Genomic DNA, 18,884 nt, shown 5'->3' with positions numbered 1-18,884 from the left:
TGTTGCACTGATCTCAGATGGAAGTGTATATGCAGCCAAGCTGATACAGTAGATACACAAGGGCCGTACACACATAAAGCAAAAAAAATTTAAAAAAAATCACCCTAAAATTGTTCTAATCCATATGACCAGAGGTGGAAAGTAACGAATTACAACTACATTACTGTACATGAGTAAATTATTTCAAATTTTTCAACTTTTTTAAATCTAAATAATAGTACTTTTACTTGAGTTGATTAAAAATGAAGTATTCAACTTTGTTACAGTTTTTTTCTCACTACAATTACAAAGTAAAAAAACAAACGAACATAATGTTTAAGATTTTTAGAGAAGGAGAAAGTTATAAGTGCTAAATCTAAATCTGCGCGGCACAACGGAGAACCACAGGGCACAGCAGCATAATCAACCACCGGTATCCTCTTCTCTAGCTTCTTCAAGACTTTCTGCCCTGTCACAATACAAGAACTGTAATACTGTGATTTTCTGCATATTTCATTATGAGGAAACTGTCTGAACTTCACTTGTTTTTAAGGTAGACAATGTTTTAAATGTGTCAGAAATTAACACGATGTAGTTTGACATGTATGTAGGGATATTGCAGCCTGGAACTGAGACCTGCACCACCACCTGTCACAGAGCCTTAGATTTATGGGGTGGCTGTGGCTCAGTTGGTAGAGCGGGTCGGCCACTAATTGCAGGGTTGGTGGTTCGAATCCTGGCCTACACAATTCCACATGCCGAAATGTCCTTTGGCAAGACACTGAACCCCAAGCTGCTCCCAATGGCAGGCTAGCGCCTTGCATATCACCTATGAATGTGTGTGTGTGAATGGTGCTACAGTGTAAAGTGCTTTGAATACCGTAAAAGGTTAAAAAGGCGCTATATATGTGCAGACCATTTGCAGACCATATTGTTTACTTGCTAATATATGTCTAAAACAAACTTTGTAATACCTTCGAAAGATACAATGCCAACAGTGTCTGAAATTATTGGGGACTCGGAGCAAAAATGCCACCGAAATTAACAAAAATATCCCAGAAATTAAAAATATGGAGGCAAAATGTTTTTTCTTATTAATATCTGATATAGTTACAATTACATACATTGCGATCTTCTATTGAATTTTCACTGAACATTATTTTTTTCCACCATCCGGTTCCTCGCGAGTTCCTCAAGAGTGTTTGAGAAAACACTCTCGCTCACGGTGGTGTACTGTACTTCCCTGCCCTGTCTTCCTGTTTATCTGTCTGAAAACCTCACCCGGTAGAGGCCAAAAGTGTGCAAGGGATGGATGTTATATAAAGAAGGTATGAGAAATCACAAACCAATGTAACCAAATGCTACAATTTACTTAAAAATAATATCTCAATATCTTAAATAACCATAGTAACCAAGTAAATTAAGACTTTATTATTACAACTATAATACAATAATACATATACAGAACAACCATTTTAGTGTTTGAATCAATCATATCTCTCACTGAACACTGTGTGAAATGTTTATTTTGGTCTTAATTTTTCAGTTGGCATGTAGGAGTTGATAACAGTTTGCTTAATATTCTCATTCCATATCTGTATAATTGCGGCAACATCATAGAGGATGCATTTCCTCTATGATATTGAATTTTATTAGTGTTGTACAGTATGTTAACTTAATAGCCAAAACACTTGGACATACGTGAATGAGAATAAACCTGAAATAGGAATGTATTTCAGTCACAATGCACATTTTGTAGTTTAGAGATGATCTAGAGACATGTTACAAATAGCTATTTCTATTTAAATAAAATGTCGTATTCTTTTTTTCTCCCCAATTTGGAATGCCCAATTCCATGCACAACTCACCACACCACAGAGAGCAAAACCACATTATAGCGACCAAGAGGAGATTAACCCAGGTGACTCTACCCTCCCTAGCAACCGGGCCAATTAGGTTCCTTAGGAGACCTGCCTGGAGTCACTTAGCACACCCTGGGATTCAAATGTTGTATTCTTAAAATTTTCTGTTTGTACAAGAATCATCTTGCAGCAATGCAGGTCTTTGGTATTTAGAAGCTGCTAGTAGAGGACCAGTGAGGAGTCTGTTTCGCAAACTAGAGACTGTAATTTACTTGTATTTTTTTGTGCATCTGGCCATCCACTTCCCTCTCTATCCTCATTAGAGATTATTTTTTTCAAAACAGTAAAGCATGGACTAGCCTTCATCTTACTACAAAAATAGAATTTCAGGAGAAATGTGTTTTTTTTTTTTTGGCCTATTTTAAAACCAAAATTTGACTTGCAAATGTAGAGCAACTTGTAAGAACTCAAAACCTCCACTGTATTGTGATTTCTGCAAAGTAGCACAACCATTTCCAATTGTTCTAATAATTGTCTTGACTACCAAATTCACATTTTAGAATGCTTTTGCAAGGAAGAGGTGACAACGTATATGTTTGCCATCCTGGGTAATGAAAAACTTTAATATATGCCACTCAAAACAATTATTTAATTCCATAATAATAATTTGCTATTAATGATTTGGCAGTATTTTTGATCAATTTAATGCATCCTTGGTGAAAGACAGCATCAGTTTCTTTCAAGAACAAAAATGTCTTTGTGTTCTAAAAATGGAAGTGTATCTACTATATATAATATATTTTTCATAAAGTAACTTATAATGTAATTACTAGAGTAGTTTTTGGCAAACTAATTATTTACTCTTACTTGAGTCATAATATTTCTCAGTACTTCTACTTGTACACAAGTGAAATATTTCTTCAGAAGTAGTACTTTTACTTAAGTAAAAACAAATCAGTACACTTTCCACCACTGCATATTACTTTCTATCTTGACAAAACATTGTTCAGGGATGTTAGGGAATTTTCACCATTGTCACCATTCACTTTCAATGCATCTTGTTTTCCCATACAATGAAAGTGAATGGTGATTAAGGCTGCTATTATGCCTAACAACTACTTGTAATGCATGTTTGAAAGAAAGTCACACTGGTTTGGAACAACATGAAGTAAGGTAAACACTCATCTAGGACCAGATTGTCCCAAATGTCTTGCTCAGTGCTGGCCAATGGTGAATTTCAGCATTGGCCAGCACTGAGGTCAGCACTGAACAACAGGTCATGGATCAGCAGGTATGGACAAGTTTTTCCAACACTTAGAAATGGGTAACATTACCGAAAGCCAAGTCGATGGAAGTGCCGACTGCCCAGTTTAGTGAGAGCCTTTTTAGCCAAATCCTCCAGGTTGTTGGATCCTTCATCATTAACCACCATAGCCAAGATCTGCCCTTTTTCCACACTGACTACATACTGGGCCAGTCGCCTGCTCTCATCCTTGCTCCTATATGTGTCAAACCTGAACACACACACACAAACATAAAAGTGGGTCACACAAATTAATCTTGGCCCAGTCAGGAAAGTTACAGAAGCCAGCAAACATACTTTGAAGTTCTGAGAATGAATGATTATTTTGAAGACAGTGATTCAATAACAGACACCCTTTTCTGTGATGAAAAATTGTTTCAGATCGATCATCTGCAAAGATGCCAAATTGGAAACGGCTTTTGTTTTGACAGTCGATTTGTAATTAATGTTCTAATTCCAACTATATTAAAACCATCAGCGGATTTTAAATGATGTACTAAAGTAACGTAAAGTAAGAACCATTTCATTTTAACAAACTTAAAGAGCTAAAAACCAAGCACTGACCTATCAGAGTGTAGCACCTCCCCAGTTTTTGGGTTGATGACATGAATGATGATGCCTCTGTTGCCCCAGCTCCTCTCAAAGTGGTAACTGTTCTCAATGCCTTGTCCAGGATGGAGTGTTTTGTTTAGGAACGTCCATGACAGCTTCTGTTTTCCATGGATCTCTAAAGTTCCTCCGGTTCCGACACCAATGTACTTTCGACCAAAATAACTGTGCTGGTCATCACTGTCATCAGACCTGAGTACCAAAACGTTCAGATGGATTAAAACACCAAGTTAAAAGGATTGCAGCGTTTAGGGCACTTAAGCTATGTCCCTGCAACACTTCAAGTAATTTATTTCAATGGCAAAAACATTCACAAAAAATTCAAGGGTTTGCATTCTGTCATGCGACCAATTGCTGCACGCACGCAGAGGAAAAAATGCAAAATGCAAAAGTGACATTCCATCATTCAACCAATAGTTGAGAAAACTCTATCATGCGAGAATTTAATTTATTTTTTACTTTTGCTGCATGTATGTATCGAAAAAATGCGAAGCACAAAGTGACATTCTGCTTTTGCTGCAAGGCATGTAGAGGAAAAACCAAAGTGTAATATTTAGCCATGCTACCAAAAGCTGAGAAATCTTTAACTTTTTCTGCAATGCCCATACAGAAAAAATACACACAAAAAAGTGATTATATCATGTGACTAAAAGTTTAGAAAATTCAAACTTTTGCCTCATGTACAAAGAGAAAAATGCTAAGTGCAAAATTGACATTCAGTATGCATCTATTGACCAATGAGAATTTCAAACTAGACCTGTGCTTTCCACCTATTCAAAACACCATTAGCAGAGCTAAACACTCCACCAGAGCTTTAGTGTGAGTGCCTTAAATAAAGACTGCTGGAGAATTTCAGCAAGTCTTAGGATTTGTCATTGCCTTTCTCTATATAAATATCTCTATACATACCTGCCAAAGAGAGAGATTGTGAGGTTGCCTTTGTAAGGACAATCTGGACTGCCGATGTGAAGTTCGCCATTATTCCCGATGAGGATGTGCTTAGCTCGCAGCAAAATGGGTCGATTGGTATCTGCTATCACAAGCTTCCCTATAAAGCACAGAAAAATCCAGCCAAACCTCATCTCTCACCTCTGGTTATTTGAAACCAATAAACATACAGAATTGTTTCTAAGTCTAATTCTAGCTCTGATTCTAGTTCTGAATGTAAAAGAAAGTGTTTACTGGCAGGGATTTTGAAGGGAATTTTCCCCACCAAGCTCTGGAATATTCTATGCTCATATCAGATATGACTGATAACTGTGATGGCCTTTGATTTCAGCAGGTCACAGCCCGTGTTAAGTTGTGCCTTTATCATTGGGAACATTTATCTTTGAGGCAGTTCAATGTTGCAGAGATGTCTGAGAGGGCTTATTAGGAAAATATACCTCCACTGTGAATCTCGATGGAATGGACGGTTGCAGAGGAGGTAAGGATGACATTCCGGCCATAACCGATGGTAACTCTGTGGGCCTCGTTGTGACCAGGGGTCCAGGGTTGTAAACCAGGTATCTTATCTGGACAGACTGTAACACATACAGACATTTAAATATTAATTAAGTAGTAAAAGCAGGAGTGTTTGAACATTTGGAAAACCTAGAATGTTTACAACAACTTTCCTTGACCAGCTCCTTGGTCAGGAGAGGACATATTGGGTTTGAGTGGGGTCTGTATTATTCTGGCAGTTCCGTGCTCACTGTCTTTGTACCAAAGCGGATACAAATAAATTAATTCAAAATCTAAAGCTACACCACGATAACCCTCCAGACAGTTTGTCTGCTGATAAAATGATAAAATGAAGTCAACAGTTCAACCACAGGCAGATTTTTTTTCAGACTGCAGGCAAACTTTAATGTGCCATTGCATTATGAAAGGGTCTCATCCTTCACTTTAATAGTGTAAAAACCTCAGAGAGACCACACGCTTGATTTGTACACAGCTATGACATCTCTAGATCCAATGCAGAAGAGAATATTTCCATATCTCGGCTTTGAAATGCAAGTTCACTGAGGGGTTTCACTGAGTAAATGAAATAATGCATTTTCTTATGTGTTCCAAAAAGAGACACAGCATTAAAATGCAGCAACATTAATAGTAGTAATAATAACCCAAAAGAATGTTTTATAGCTCTTTCATAGCCAGACGACTTAATCAGTACCTCATGTTTACTTTTTCAAATGTATTAACATCATCTCAGATGTTTCTCCTAAACTTCCTCAAACAAATTACACAAACAATTGTTGACATACAGTAAGAGTATAAAGCTATGCAATATAAGTGCATAGCATATCTCAGGTAATTTGCTCTAGGGAGAATTTCTTGAGAAATGTTTGAGATTCTATTGACATCTCTGACTTCTGATTGCAGACTTTAGAGATTATTGTTTTTTTTCCAGGAAAATAAATTGTGAGAAGCTGGAGGATTAAGCAAAAATACTTTTCTGCTCTGTTTAATCTCATTGCTGACTAGAAGACAATTCCAATATGTAATAGATCTCAAATATGATTTTGCTTTCCTTTTAATGAAAGAATTACATTCAATTATAATTAAGAAATGATAAATCTATCAAATTTTGTGAGGATGTCTGAGAAGATACAGTGAGTTACTGTGAGGAGTGATCTACATCAGACCAATCATAAAGTTTAAAACCATAATTTACTTCAGCTATTTGAAAAATTGCTTTGGGTGAACAGCTGACTTGGTGGTCAGCTAACTGTAGGGTGGAGGGTTCTCTTAATGGAGCACACTCGAATGCACACATTCATATTATCACAATATATTATCTTACTGTTAGTAAACAACAACGTGCACACAAATGAAATGAGAAATGTTCAGTTTGTAATTGTATCGTATTGAAAGGCAGACATCTTTTGGTCAAAGAGTTTTCAGCAATGTTGCCTATTCCAAAACATAGTGAGCTGGCAATGTATGCAGCATTTTAAGGTGTCATAGGCGCTCTCTAGTTGCGAAGGCTGTTCCAAGCACAGATTGATTGCACTGTGAATTCAATGACAGGAGTTGAAATTTAAGTGGTCAAATTGAAGCACTAACCCTAGAGGCCAAAGCTGGAAGTGCTGCTGAACATATGGGTACAACTGAGCTTCGGGTTCTAGGTGAAATGTCCACAGAATGGCGCCAAAAATGAGCTGTAGCTCATAGCTGTAGCTGTGTATTTAGGTTGTAAATGATGTAATACAGTCAAAAAAAGTTGTATTTTATTAATTGTACCCCCAAACCCCAACCCTTAAACCTTACCACCAGTGGAGTAAAAATTAAATTTGAAAGCGAAAATTAAACCTTCGAATCACACTCATTAATGTTTATGTTACACATTGCTTCCTGGTTTCCACGGAACCAGAACCCATATCTTGGAGAGTAGTCGCACAACACGCTATCAGTAGCACCAGAGGGAAGGCAATTACAATTACAATTTATGCAAAAATGGCTGATGGGTGATGACGCCTGTAATTATTTCGGCAAAATGGGGTCGATTTCAGGGAAGATATACATTCAGAAGCAACATGTCGAGTCAAGTCATTTTATAGCACTTTTATTTTACAACACATGTCATTTCAAAGCAGCTTTACAGAAAGTTATGCTGTAACAGAAAATTATGATGTAATGTCTGCAATGTCTTAAAGTCCACATTGAGCAGTTAAATGAAAAACATGAATGAAAATCATGCCATAAAAATTGTTTGTCTTTAGCCACGATGAGCAAGCCAAAGGCAATTTTGGCTATATGAACCCAAAACGCCATAAGATAAATAGTTAGTAAATGTAAGGGGGGGGGGGGCTAGCTACCCTCTAGCTATACAGCATGAATATAATGACAGTATTAGTTATCTACAAATCATGTATTATTTCAGTTGAGCAGATGTTGGCGGAAAATGTTTAAAACTAAAGTATACTGAACTGTAAGATTGATGATTAAGTGTCTTTGAAGTCCATCCCGAATTGACTGCTGAAGTGCACGAGATCCAGTGTCTTTTTTTATTTGGCTGAAGAAAGCTTTAGTTTGGCATTCATTTATTGTCTATGTATTCCATTTTAAGAGAATATTGTCTGTCCTATGACAAAGATGATACAAGCAGAGGTGTGCTTCACAGTCCGGCTGGAAGCTTGTGGCAGTTAATTTCTGGTGAAGTCCATAATAAGTCCGAGGAGCAGGCAGTGGCCAGTGAAGGATCCCTGAGAAAGTGAAGTTAAGTTTGACCATGTTGTCCAAACACTAGGATACAAGATACTTTCTATTGTCCAAATTGGAAGATAACATTGCATGTATTCTTGTACAGAGGACAATCTTTTAATGCAATGCAACATGTGCATTGAAAAAATCATTTAAAGTTGATTATATCCATACTTTGTTCAATACTGGAAGGTTTAATAGTTCAATCTAAGAAAAAATGACTAATTAACGATTATGTGTGCTGTATATTTCATGCTTGTCAGAGTATCGCATAGTTTGGCAACATGCTCATGCCAAACTCTATTAAAATCAATTGTGTGCAGGGTCTCTTTCTTTTTTGCAGAGTGTGTTTAAAGTATAGATGTTAAAGTATAAATCGTAGGGAGCTTCAGAGTGCCCTACGTGAGATATGACATGACTTTCCCTCAACCCCCATACATATCCCGAGGTTACCAGAGCCTGCTAGATCCAGCTCCGGTCCAGCCTGATGTCCCACACCCACCCCAGTATGTTGCTGTGTGATGACTACTAACTGCAGTCTGTGCCAACCAGACAGCGAGGGGGGAGAATCGATAATCAGTTTCTGCATCACTTCAATATATTATGATGGACTTCACAGAGGATGAACTGCTCCTAACTCAAACATACAACATGTAATGATTCACTGGCTGCACCTCAGACTTTACCGAACTGAACTACAACAAGCTTCCAGCTGAAATTTGAGGCACACCTCACTGACCACTGCCTGCATCTTCGAAAAACGACTTTGTCATAGGACAGACAACACTCTCTTAATATGGACTATATAGTGTGTAAATAAATGCTAACTAAAGCCTCCTTAAGCCAAATAATAAAGGACACTGCACCTACGTGCACTTCAGCAGTCAATTTGGGATGGACTTGAAAGACACTTAATCATCAATCTTGCAGTTCAATATCCTTTAGTTTTAAACATCGCCCACTAACTACTCCAATCTACTCAGTTCAATCACATAATACATGACTTGTAGATAACTAACATTGGCATTATTTTCATGCTGTATAGCCATAGGGGAGCTGTGCCTGGTTCCTCCCAAGGGAGTTAGTTAATTTTCTCAATTAACCAACATCTTATGAAGTTTTGAGTTCCTTGCCACGGTTGCCTTTGGCTTGCTCACTGGGGGGGCTAAAGACAAACTGTTTTAAGACATGATTTTCAATCACATTTTTTATTTAACTGCTCAATGAGGACATTTCAGACATTACAGCTTCATTTACAGCATAATTTTGAATAGTTGAGTGAACACGTAAGTGTGAATAGTTTTATACAAATCAAAATGACTTGACTTCTATTGTTTGGTGTATAGAAATACATGTGCATTTATCAAACCTTCACTAAAATTGTTAAGATAATTCTATAATTTATAATGAAAATATTTGATTTAAGTTATAAAAGAGTGCAAAATGTAAGAATTGTTACTAGTGAATCTCACTGTATATTTACTAGAAGAAGAAAAAACACATTTCCAAAACTGTACACGCATAGATATATATATAAATAACAGTGAAAACTTTACAGTGTTGGTCCAGTGGTCCCAAATTAAAACCCCTTCTGGGTAGCCTATAGCATATCTTTTAATAAACCACGCAAAATTGCAAATGCAAATCAGTGGATGTCAGAAACTCCGGCGCAGTTGGTTGCATATTTCTATGCACTGATAGCGGGCCGCGGAGCAAAAGAGGATGGAAAGCACATCTATATGCAGGGGTGTGCTGGCTCATGCTGCTCTAGAGAACAGTGCCACTCTTGAATATGCCACCTCTGCCAAGATTCGCACTTACTAAAGCGAATCATAATGCTTAAATAATTAAAAAACGCTCATAATGCCAAACCCAAACTTGAAAGTTTTTTTTAAGCGAGTACTGTACACTTGCTAAATATAGCTTGTGGTGGAATGTGTAAAATGGATCAAACAAAACCCAGACCTCAGCATACAAGAAATGGAATGGATTAACAAACAAAAAGCTGTCTTTTCTTCTTTTCTTTTCTTTTATTAGATATTATTTAATCAAAGGTGCCGGAACAATTCAAAACCACTTTAACCTCTGCTTATGAATTTCCATTTCAGTTAGGATACTGCCTTAGAGGACAGCTGCCTATAGACAGTGAGGCAGCTCACTATATTGTGGACCAGATCCTTTGTAAGGATGTTGTGTAGTCAGTTTTTTTTTTTTTTTTTTGATTCCTTCATAGAGATTGCATACATGTTTATTTTTACTATGGAGACCCTTGAATAACCAAACACAATTCTGTTTTTTATTTATTTATTTATTTTTAATCTGGTAATTCACTGACTATATTTAACTTTTAGCTTTTGGGAATTCAGCAACTCCTGAATTAATTAGTACAGCAAACAGCTCTTTGATGGTATAGACCTAATTTGCAGTTGTGCCATCTTTTAATGAAATGAAAACAAGGCTGTGAGGGATGGACTTACCATTTCTTCAATGGCACAGGTGGTGGAAAGCTGTATAAAGCTCCTAGATTCCATCTGATCCCATCTGAACTCTAGTTGTCTGGAGTTTTTTGTCTCCTCTTTGGAAGATACTGTATTTTTTTCAATGTTTTGTCCACAGAACGATCTAAAAACACTTTAAACTGCTGTACAGCCTTGAAGAGACTGTACGTCCATCCCTCACAGCCTCGTTGTCATTCTTATTCAAATCAAAGATGCAGCTAGCGTGAATAAGTTCTTTCTTTCTGATAAGATTTCTAGAATCTCCCCAGGACCTCAAAAATACAAGTACACAAACAAAAAGCCCTAGAAAATGCCATTCTGCAAAATATCAAGCTTCTCCTTTAGATAACAAATAAGAAAAGATGGAAGGCAATGAAAGAACAACAAAGGAACTATTAGATTAAGCATGACTTTAATTAATTACCACTCATCTCATGCTCAGCTCTCGCAGAATGAAAGAATGAAGGAAAACACAGTAGCATACAGTATCGTATCAAACAAATGCTTTTATGTGACCACTAACTAGTAATCCTGCAGAGATACAAATGATGTCATCACCAGCCTTACAAAATACGGAATTGAAGCCGCAACTAAATTGTGGAAACCCATCATGCTTTTTGTTCTCAACAAAAAGCTTTTAAAATGCTGATTTTCCCACAGGATTTCATTTGCTCTTTTCCCCTCTGCAAAGACATGTAAGCGCATTGCTCCAAAAAACCACAAACCACTCTAAACGCACATGCAAACGTGTTGTCGTACGGATTTGTGCAAATGCATTGAATCATTAAGACTGCTTGCAACGCAAAAAGGCACAGTTTGTTTTCTTCCCTTTTTTAATATAGAAGGCTGCACTGCCTTTTGATAATTGCAACTCATATTTACAATTATTGCTATAAGTACAAGGTTTAAGAGGAACTTCTGTTTGAAATTAAAGTAAAAATGCTTTGGAGAGTGAAGTCGAATGAAGCACAAATGTAGGAAGAATATTTACAGCCACGTAAAGGCATGGATTGCACTGTTGGGTCCTGGCTTAAAACTGAGTTATTGAACGCTGGACTAGCATGAAACAGAGTGGAAAAAAGTATCAAAAGGCTGCTGTGGGTTTGGCAAACTAAAGCAAGAGTCTCTGTCTGTTATAAGGCTCTCAGTCAATCTGTCACTCACTGTTTGGCAGCAGGGATTAAGACGAGAATGGAAGGATGACTGTATATTTTGGACAGCAACATACTAAATAACCTCTGCCTAATAAAATATTGTTTTAATGAACATTTGTGCCGTTAATAGTTTTATTATGTAGTAGCCATATCGTTTGACAAGCCTTACTATATTGTAAATATTGTTCTAGCGTGGCCTTGAGTGCTTTATGCATTTTAAAATACAGTTTACTACATAATACAACTATTAAGGATTGGTATAATAATAATTTAGGTGGCGTCAGCGAGTCCCTCCTCCCCTCGCGGACGGTGGCCGCTCCTCCGCGTCCAAACATTACAAGGTTCCGACAGGGACAGTGGCTTCCAGTTTCTCATCATGAGGCTTTATCCCTACTTATTCTAGTTCCACGGCCTCCAGATTGGAGCTCCGTGTGCAGGGGCAGTTTTGATTTTTTGGCTTGTGTTTGTGAAGATTAGAGAGTGAATGGACATTGGATTCTTCCTCGTGTTTGTCGCCCTTCCCTTTAGCGAAAGCGTGAGTCTCATCGGACATGCTCTGAGGCCTAGCTAGGCCATTTTCTGATGAACAAGCATGCAAAATAGTTACCATGAGTGTCTTGAGCCATCGCTATAAACAAAATACAATAAAAAAAATGCTTTCAGGAGATGCAAGGTATTTTAACTAGTTTTTTCACCCGTTCGTGGACCACGTAGGCGTTCTGGCGAGACAAGAGATGCGCACTGCTATCTCTGCTCAATTTATCGGTGGTGGCATGGATGTCACTATTTTCAGTCAGCTGTTGGATCTACACGTGATAGTTTTGCAGTCCAACCAAGTGCATCGCATTATAGAATACTTTGAGCTAATATCGGCTCGGTTTGGAATTTACCTCGTCTTTTCCCCTGTGGCTCGCACTGGGGAACGAGTCGGTCAAGGCGCTGCTTTTGTTCGCGAGGATATTTTGCACTATCCGAGTACTATGCGTTGTTCACCCATTATAGGTTGGGACCAGTTTAGTTCTAACCCGTTTTTCGTTTACACCAATTTATCTCAGTCTCCCCCGTAATTTATGCTTGCGAACGAATGAAATGTAAATTCAGAATGCTGATGCAGAAACAAATGGGGATTGGTTTGTGACAATAGATTTGAAGGACGCTTATTTCCATATTCAGATTGCACTGAAGCACAGCCGCTTCCTCGGATTCGCTTTCGGGGGCAAGCGTATCAATTTTGCATCCTTCTGTTCGGACTTGCAATGGCAACATGCACTTACACAAAATGCATGGATGCAGCTTTGATGCCCTAGAAGGCATCCGCTTTTTGAATTATCTTGACGAATGGTTAGTGTTTGCCCATTTGGAGCCTTTAGTTGCCCAACATCAAGATCAGCCATTAGATCTAGGACTGTGTGTAACCTAGACAAGAGTGTCCTGTTGCCAGGGCAACAGACTCTTTTTCTAGGGGTGGAGCTGGATTCGCGAGCAATGCAGTCTCCAGTTCACATTATGTCATTTCGCCAGTGTCTAGTGATGTTTAGAGTGAGATATGTTCTTCACAGGCTTTTGGGGCTCATGATAGCAGTCACTGATACGTTTCTGACTTTTAAAACAGCCCTGCTAGTAGCATTGGCATTGTTTAAATTTGGGCTATTTGCCCAAGGTTGTTTCTATTAATTTCAATCGCAAACTATTCATTTTCAGGCTTTCCATCCTCCCCCATATGAGTCACAAGAGCATGAAAGATTGTATATGCTTTGCACAGTTCGGGTGCTGTGAGTTTATGTTGACCGTACTAGATAGTGGCTTAAGTCAGAACAATTGTTTGTGTGCTTTGGTGGCTGCAACAGGGGTGTTTCATTGTCCAAGCAAAGGCTGTTTTATTGCCTTATTGATGCAATATCAAGTGCTTACAAAGTGCGTGTTACCAATGCGATTACGCAGCTCAAGTTACTATGAAAGGGACATGAAGCGTAACGCTGGTTTCCTGAGTGGGAACGAGATGTTGCATAAGCTGGCCATACTCTCTAGCAGGTACATAAGCTCGTGCCTTCCTGCAGAAAATCTAACTCGATGGCGCCAAACTGAGAACTTTAATGGAGCCAGTGAAGTAGCTCCCTAGGGGCATCGTCACTTAAGCACCACCGGTCAATAAATTGTCGTGATTGTACAAGGGCTTCAGACCACGTGACACTCAGAGCACGTCCCAATGCGATCACGCAGCGTCTCGTTCCCATCAGGGAACCAGAGTTACATTTCATGTAAATGAGACATTTCACATTTCACTATGAGATGGCACAACCTTAAAAACATGGGCCAAAATGTTCATTCTTCAACCAGCACATCTTTCTAACATGTTGCTGTTAATGTCATTTTAAACATTTTTGAAATTGACTAAACAGAAAGAGAACAAAAAAACTTACCAGCCTGAGCAATGGCAAAAGCAGCTACTTTTACAATTAGTGCAACACAGATCTTCATTTTTCAGCACTGTTGGTTGGTTTGGGCCAGAGTTTAAAAGTGCGTCACCTGCAACACAACACAAACAAATAATTACTTCATTATCAATTAGGAGAGTTGAATTAATTCTGTGCATGACTGTTCGGAGGTTGTTCTTTCATAGCTCTCATGTAGATATTATGTTTCATCTACGTTGTCTCAGACGTTTTTATTATTATTGTTATTCCTCAAGAAAAATTATTACAAACTAAAGAGAGACAGTTGTTGACACAGTAAGAGTATATAGCTTTGAAATGTATGTTGATTGCATACTGTAGCTCAGATAATTTGGTGTTGGGAGAATTAGATGAGAAATTAGTTCATATTGAAATCTCTGACCTCTGATTTCGGACTTTTGTATTTTGGCAAATATGAGCACCGTCTGAGACATTATTGAAATCTCTTTTGAAACTTCTCAAATGCTGTTGGCATCTCTTCTGAGGAGACATGAGAGATTACTGGGAGAAATTCTGAAAAGCAGATGACTTCTCCATTTAATCTCACATGTCTATAGCAAACAAATAAAAAAAAACATGATTTTCAAGAGATCTCAGTTGTGATTTTTATTCCATATATAAATATGTGCAAGTTAAAGACTATGGCCAGTTGAATAAAAAAAATGCCATTGCACAGATGAGAAGTTGCCATAGAAACCAGCGAGTGACATTGTCAGTTTGCCTAACATTGAATGTGGTGCACTCATGTTTTGCATTCCTTTGAAACTTTAGATATCTGAAAGTTATGTGGTTATCTTCAAAGAGATTAGAAGAGCACCAGCAATATTACTTGAACATCCAAAAAAGATCAAAGACTACAGCAGGCCGAGGGCTCAGGTACTGACTGGGCTAATAATAATCTGCTTGTTTAAATGCAGTTATATAAAAAGTTACATAACCAATATAGACATACATGGGATCCAGTTTCCTGGTTTCACTCATGCAGGCTCCAGCTATGCTTGACAGACCAATTATACGATGAAAAAAGAAAGAGGACAATGCAACGTTAGGCTAAACCAAGTCATTTTACCAAAGTAAAATAATTGCCAATACACAATTTCTACTTAGCTTTAGTGTTCCGTATTTAAGGCTTTAATCCAACTACTATTACTGTTTTAAATAAGCTGTCTTTCACGTGTGCTATTCTGCACTAGAATTGTCTTGCTGTGATATCTATTAGCATTGCCAATCTGCCCAGGGCATGATGGCTTCCTTGTCCCAAGGTAAGAGTTGCATCATGTCCTGTCCGACATGTCAAGCAGTGCTGTTATGCAACTCTGAACAGTGTAGCATGAACACATCTGCTATCTTAGTGATTTGCTGAAATAATGGTCTGCCACTGACAACTCTTCGTCTTATCAGCATGTCAGTCATTGCCCATTGGAGGGAAATATATTCTCTTAAATGGATCCAAATATTGCTTGTTTATTTGTTTGTTTATTCAAATTGTAATGCAAGTCAGCATGTGAAGTGCAATATGTTAGTCGTGTGCAAGAGCAAACCAATAAACTCAACCTGGTCTCATAGAATCACATTCCTATGCCTACTTTTTTACAAAATTATTTCTCGATGTACATCTGTAGACGGTGAAATAAACATTTGAGGCGATACAACAACAATGGTAAATGGTCTGCACTTATACAGTGCCTTTTTAAACTTAGCGGTATTCAAACTGTACTGTGATTAGTTACGACACACTCAAGAACCAACGGTCTTTGCCGTCAGTGTTGTCAAAGCTGGCAAAACTAATGGTCCAATTTTTGAACTGAACACAAGCACAAGCATGAGATCTGAATATATTTAAACTTAAATCTACTCCTAACACAAAGCTATCATATGGATTCAGAAGACTTGGAATATAGTGCACATATCTTTTGGATTACTTTTATGGTGTTTACTTGTCCTTATGTGTGCTTGAAGGCTACTGATCACCATCCAGTTTCATTGTATGTAAAATAGCAGCCTGGAAATGTTGCTAAATAACATCCTATGTGTGTCAACTAACACAACTTACAGCACCAAGCTATGTGAATCACTTCATTGCTTACAAAAAGTCAGACTTTGCAGTTTAGAGAATAAATCCATGTCACACTGTGCAAATGCCATTTGCCTCCAAATCACATTTAGATATGCAGTACACCTAGGAAAAATAAGATGCTGTAGGTAAACTGATGTCCTGGGTGTCTAGTTTGACTCCTGTGCACACAAAAATAGCATCTTCCTCACTTTCCCAGCCAGCCTGTATAGTTAAAGAATAATTCCTAAAAATGCTATTTCTGTCACCTTCATGTTGTTTAAAACGATCTGTTTTTTTATTTTATTTCATACAGTGGAACCGTGCCCCCGTCCACTTATTCAGCATCTGGGTACCAGAAGTAATTTAACCATTAATTTCTTTAACAGACTTTAAAAAAAAAAATCCTCCATTAAAGAGATGTAAAGCATGAACCAAACCAACCAGCTCAGAGATCAATCGCAACATCACACACTTTAATTTAAGGCAAAAAATGATTTGAAAATCAGACAAAAAGTCAAAGGTACAAGTCTGTGTACTTACCCTCTTTCACGAGGGCACGAACTACAATCCCATGAAGCATTGCGAATGGCATGATCAAATATAAACCTTAGGAAATGTATAAAACTATTAATTTAAGATTGTTGATTATAAGTATAGAAACAATATAGTTTATGTTTATTGCGAAATATTCTGATATACACATATATGTGCAGCGAGACTGACTCGTTTGCGTCATTCAGAGTGTGTCATTGAAGTTGGCGGTTGCTTCCGGTCTTATTTTGCGGGCTTTCTTGGCCACGGTTCACTGATTGGTAGACTTTTCACTGCTGTACCATGTGTACTGTAGTTGTTCACCAGGAATCCCACTATTAAACGCGATTTTTAAACAATGAAGGTAATATAACGCAGACAGATGGCTTAAACAGAAGCATATACCACAAACTAACAACCCCGAAGCTCACGATATGTCTGTCTTTAAATTTGTATAAGTTATTGTTAAAAATCTATTTGTCTTGACTTTTATCAATAGGTTTATCAATCAATTTATCAAATGGAAATAAATAATTGGATTTTTACTTTCGGATCCAGACTGCTGCGCTCTATTTCCATAGACCACAATTGGATAATTTTTTAGGAATCTTCAAGCAGTACTTTTTTAAACAACAACATTTCCAGCCTGGTCTCATGAAATTTAAATGAGCATTGCAATGGTTTTGTAAAACTGAAATGACTTGCTTCATGACACGTTTGGCTGCAGTTTTCAAGTGAAATGTCCAGCAGGGGGTGCCAAAATGGAGCAAAATGAGGTTGTAATCAGATGAGGTTGTTAAAGTTTAATAAGTAAAACTTACCTCCCTAACCTAAAACTGTACACTAAACCTAACCAATAGTGTCTGAAAAGATGAATAAGAGTTTAACAAAACAGACATCTTTACCCTTAACCAACTCTTTAACTCTAACCAATAATGTTTTAAAATGAAAATTTGAACTAAAAAAAGAAAACCCATTAAATGAAGCAACCACATCATTTTGTATTGCTTCCATGCCACTTTCACCTCAGTGTGTCTTTGGCTGGACTCAATAGCAGCTGTCTGTCATGATCAGAGGGAATGATGAGAAAGGTCAAAAACAAACCATAACACCCACAAGGGGGAAAGAAACATAAACAACAAATATGAAATAATGAATAAACCAGGGCTGGGGCAGAAGGCAGCGGGGAACAGGACCGACCGGACCGGGTTGGGATTAATAGGTTCAAAACGAGACAAGGAACATACTGGCAAGACCAACTTGAATAAACAATCACACAAGACTGAAAACAAGCACAAGACGAATTGGCACTGGACAGCAAACACAAGGAGACTAAAATAGGGAGAGAAATCAACAAGTTAACAGAGAGCAGGTATGACTAATAAACTAATATTGTATATGTAGGTGGGTTTGTGATACAAGTGTTAAAATGTAACGTTTTTAAAATCATGCTTTAAAGAACAAGTATTTTGATATAACAAAGCAGGCGGTGAGAAATAGAGTGAAATATACATTTATATAAAATCTAAATCAGCAACTGTACTCGTGATTTGTGTGACAATGATTAAACCGCACAGTTGTTGTAGCGCCTCTAGTGTTCATTTCACCAGGAAACTGCAGCGAATCGCAGAATGCGGCACCTACAAGCCAGTTTGCAAAAATGTATAGAGTAACGTTCATTCTATGAGACAAAGTTGAACAGTTCATACTGATTCAACAGTTCGATAACTTTATGTGAGGAACAGACCCAAATTTAAGTCGTTATTCACTGATAATCCTGTCTTCTGCTATAACTCTAAAATCTCCTTCGCGTTCGTGTTTTTCAAACTTCTCTGTTACTATTACTTGTGTGACACACAATAACTATTTATTTGACATAGATGATGTTAAACCTGGCACATGTCTAAAGGTAACACTTTTTATTCAAATCCAAGCGAGAATGAAATTTGAGAGCAGCAGAGAGGATGATTGATAATTGAAAAAAGAAAAGGCACCGTCCTTCGGATGAGATGTTAAACCGAGGTCCTGACCCTCTGTGGTCATTAAAAAAATCCCAGGACACTTCTCGTAAAGATTAGGGGTGTAACCCCGGTGTCCTGGCCAAATTCCCCCCATATCTATCATGGCCTCGTATTAATCTCCATCCCTGAATTGGCTACATCACTCTACTCTCTCCTCCCCACCAATAGCTGGTGTGTGTGGTGGGCATTCTGGCGCACTATGGCTGCCGTCGCATCATCCATATGCTATGTAA

At 37.9% G+C, this 18,884-nt stretch overlaps 1 protein-coding gene across 1 annotated transcript in view; it reads right to left on the bottom strand.

Annotated features, from left to right (window-relative positions):
• Positions 1-18,884, bottom strand: part of cemip (cell migration inducing hyaluronidase 1) — a 177,300-nt gene that overhangs the window by 89,349 nt on the left and 69,067 nt on the right. Inside the window, exons 2-6 of the mRNA XM_052130572.1 lie at positions 14,011-14,116; positions 5,139-5,276; positions 4,663-4,801; positions 3,709-3,945; positions 3,176-3,355 (exon numbers count right to left, since the gene is read on the bottom strand). Coding sequence (XP_051986532.1) covers positions 3,176-3,355; positions 3,709-3,945; positions 4,663-4,801; positions 5,139-5,276; positions 14,011-14,068 — 752 coding nt within the window. The 5' untranslated portion in view covers positions 14,069-14,116. The remainder of the gene's footprint in view (positions 1-3,175; positions 3,356-3,708; positions 3,946-4,662; positions 4,802-5,138; positions 5,277-14,010; positions 14,117-18,884) is intronic.

This window comes from Xyrauchen texanus, chromosome 1 (assembly GCF_025860055.1).
Source record: "Xyrauchen texanus isolate HMW12.3.18 chromosome 1, RBS_HiC_50CHRs, whole genome shotgun sequence".
In the NCBI taxonomy this organism is placed as follows: Eukaryota; Metazoa; Chordata; class Actinopteri; order Cypriniformes; family Catostomidae; genus Xyrauchen; species Xyrauchen texanus.
Note: the sequence above shows the minus strand (reverse complement) of the source record. Positions and strands in the feature narration are given on the sequence as shown.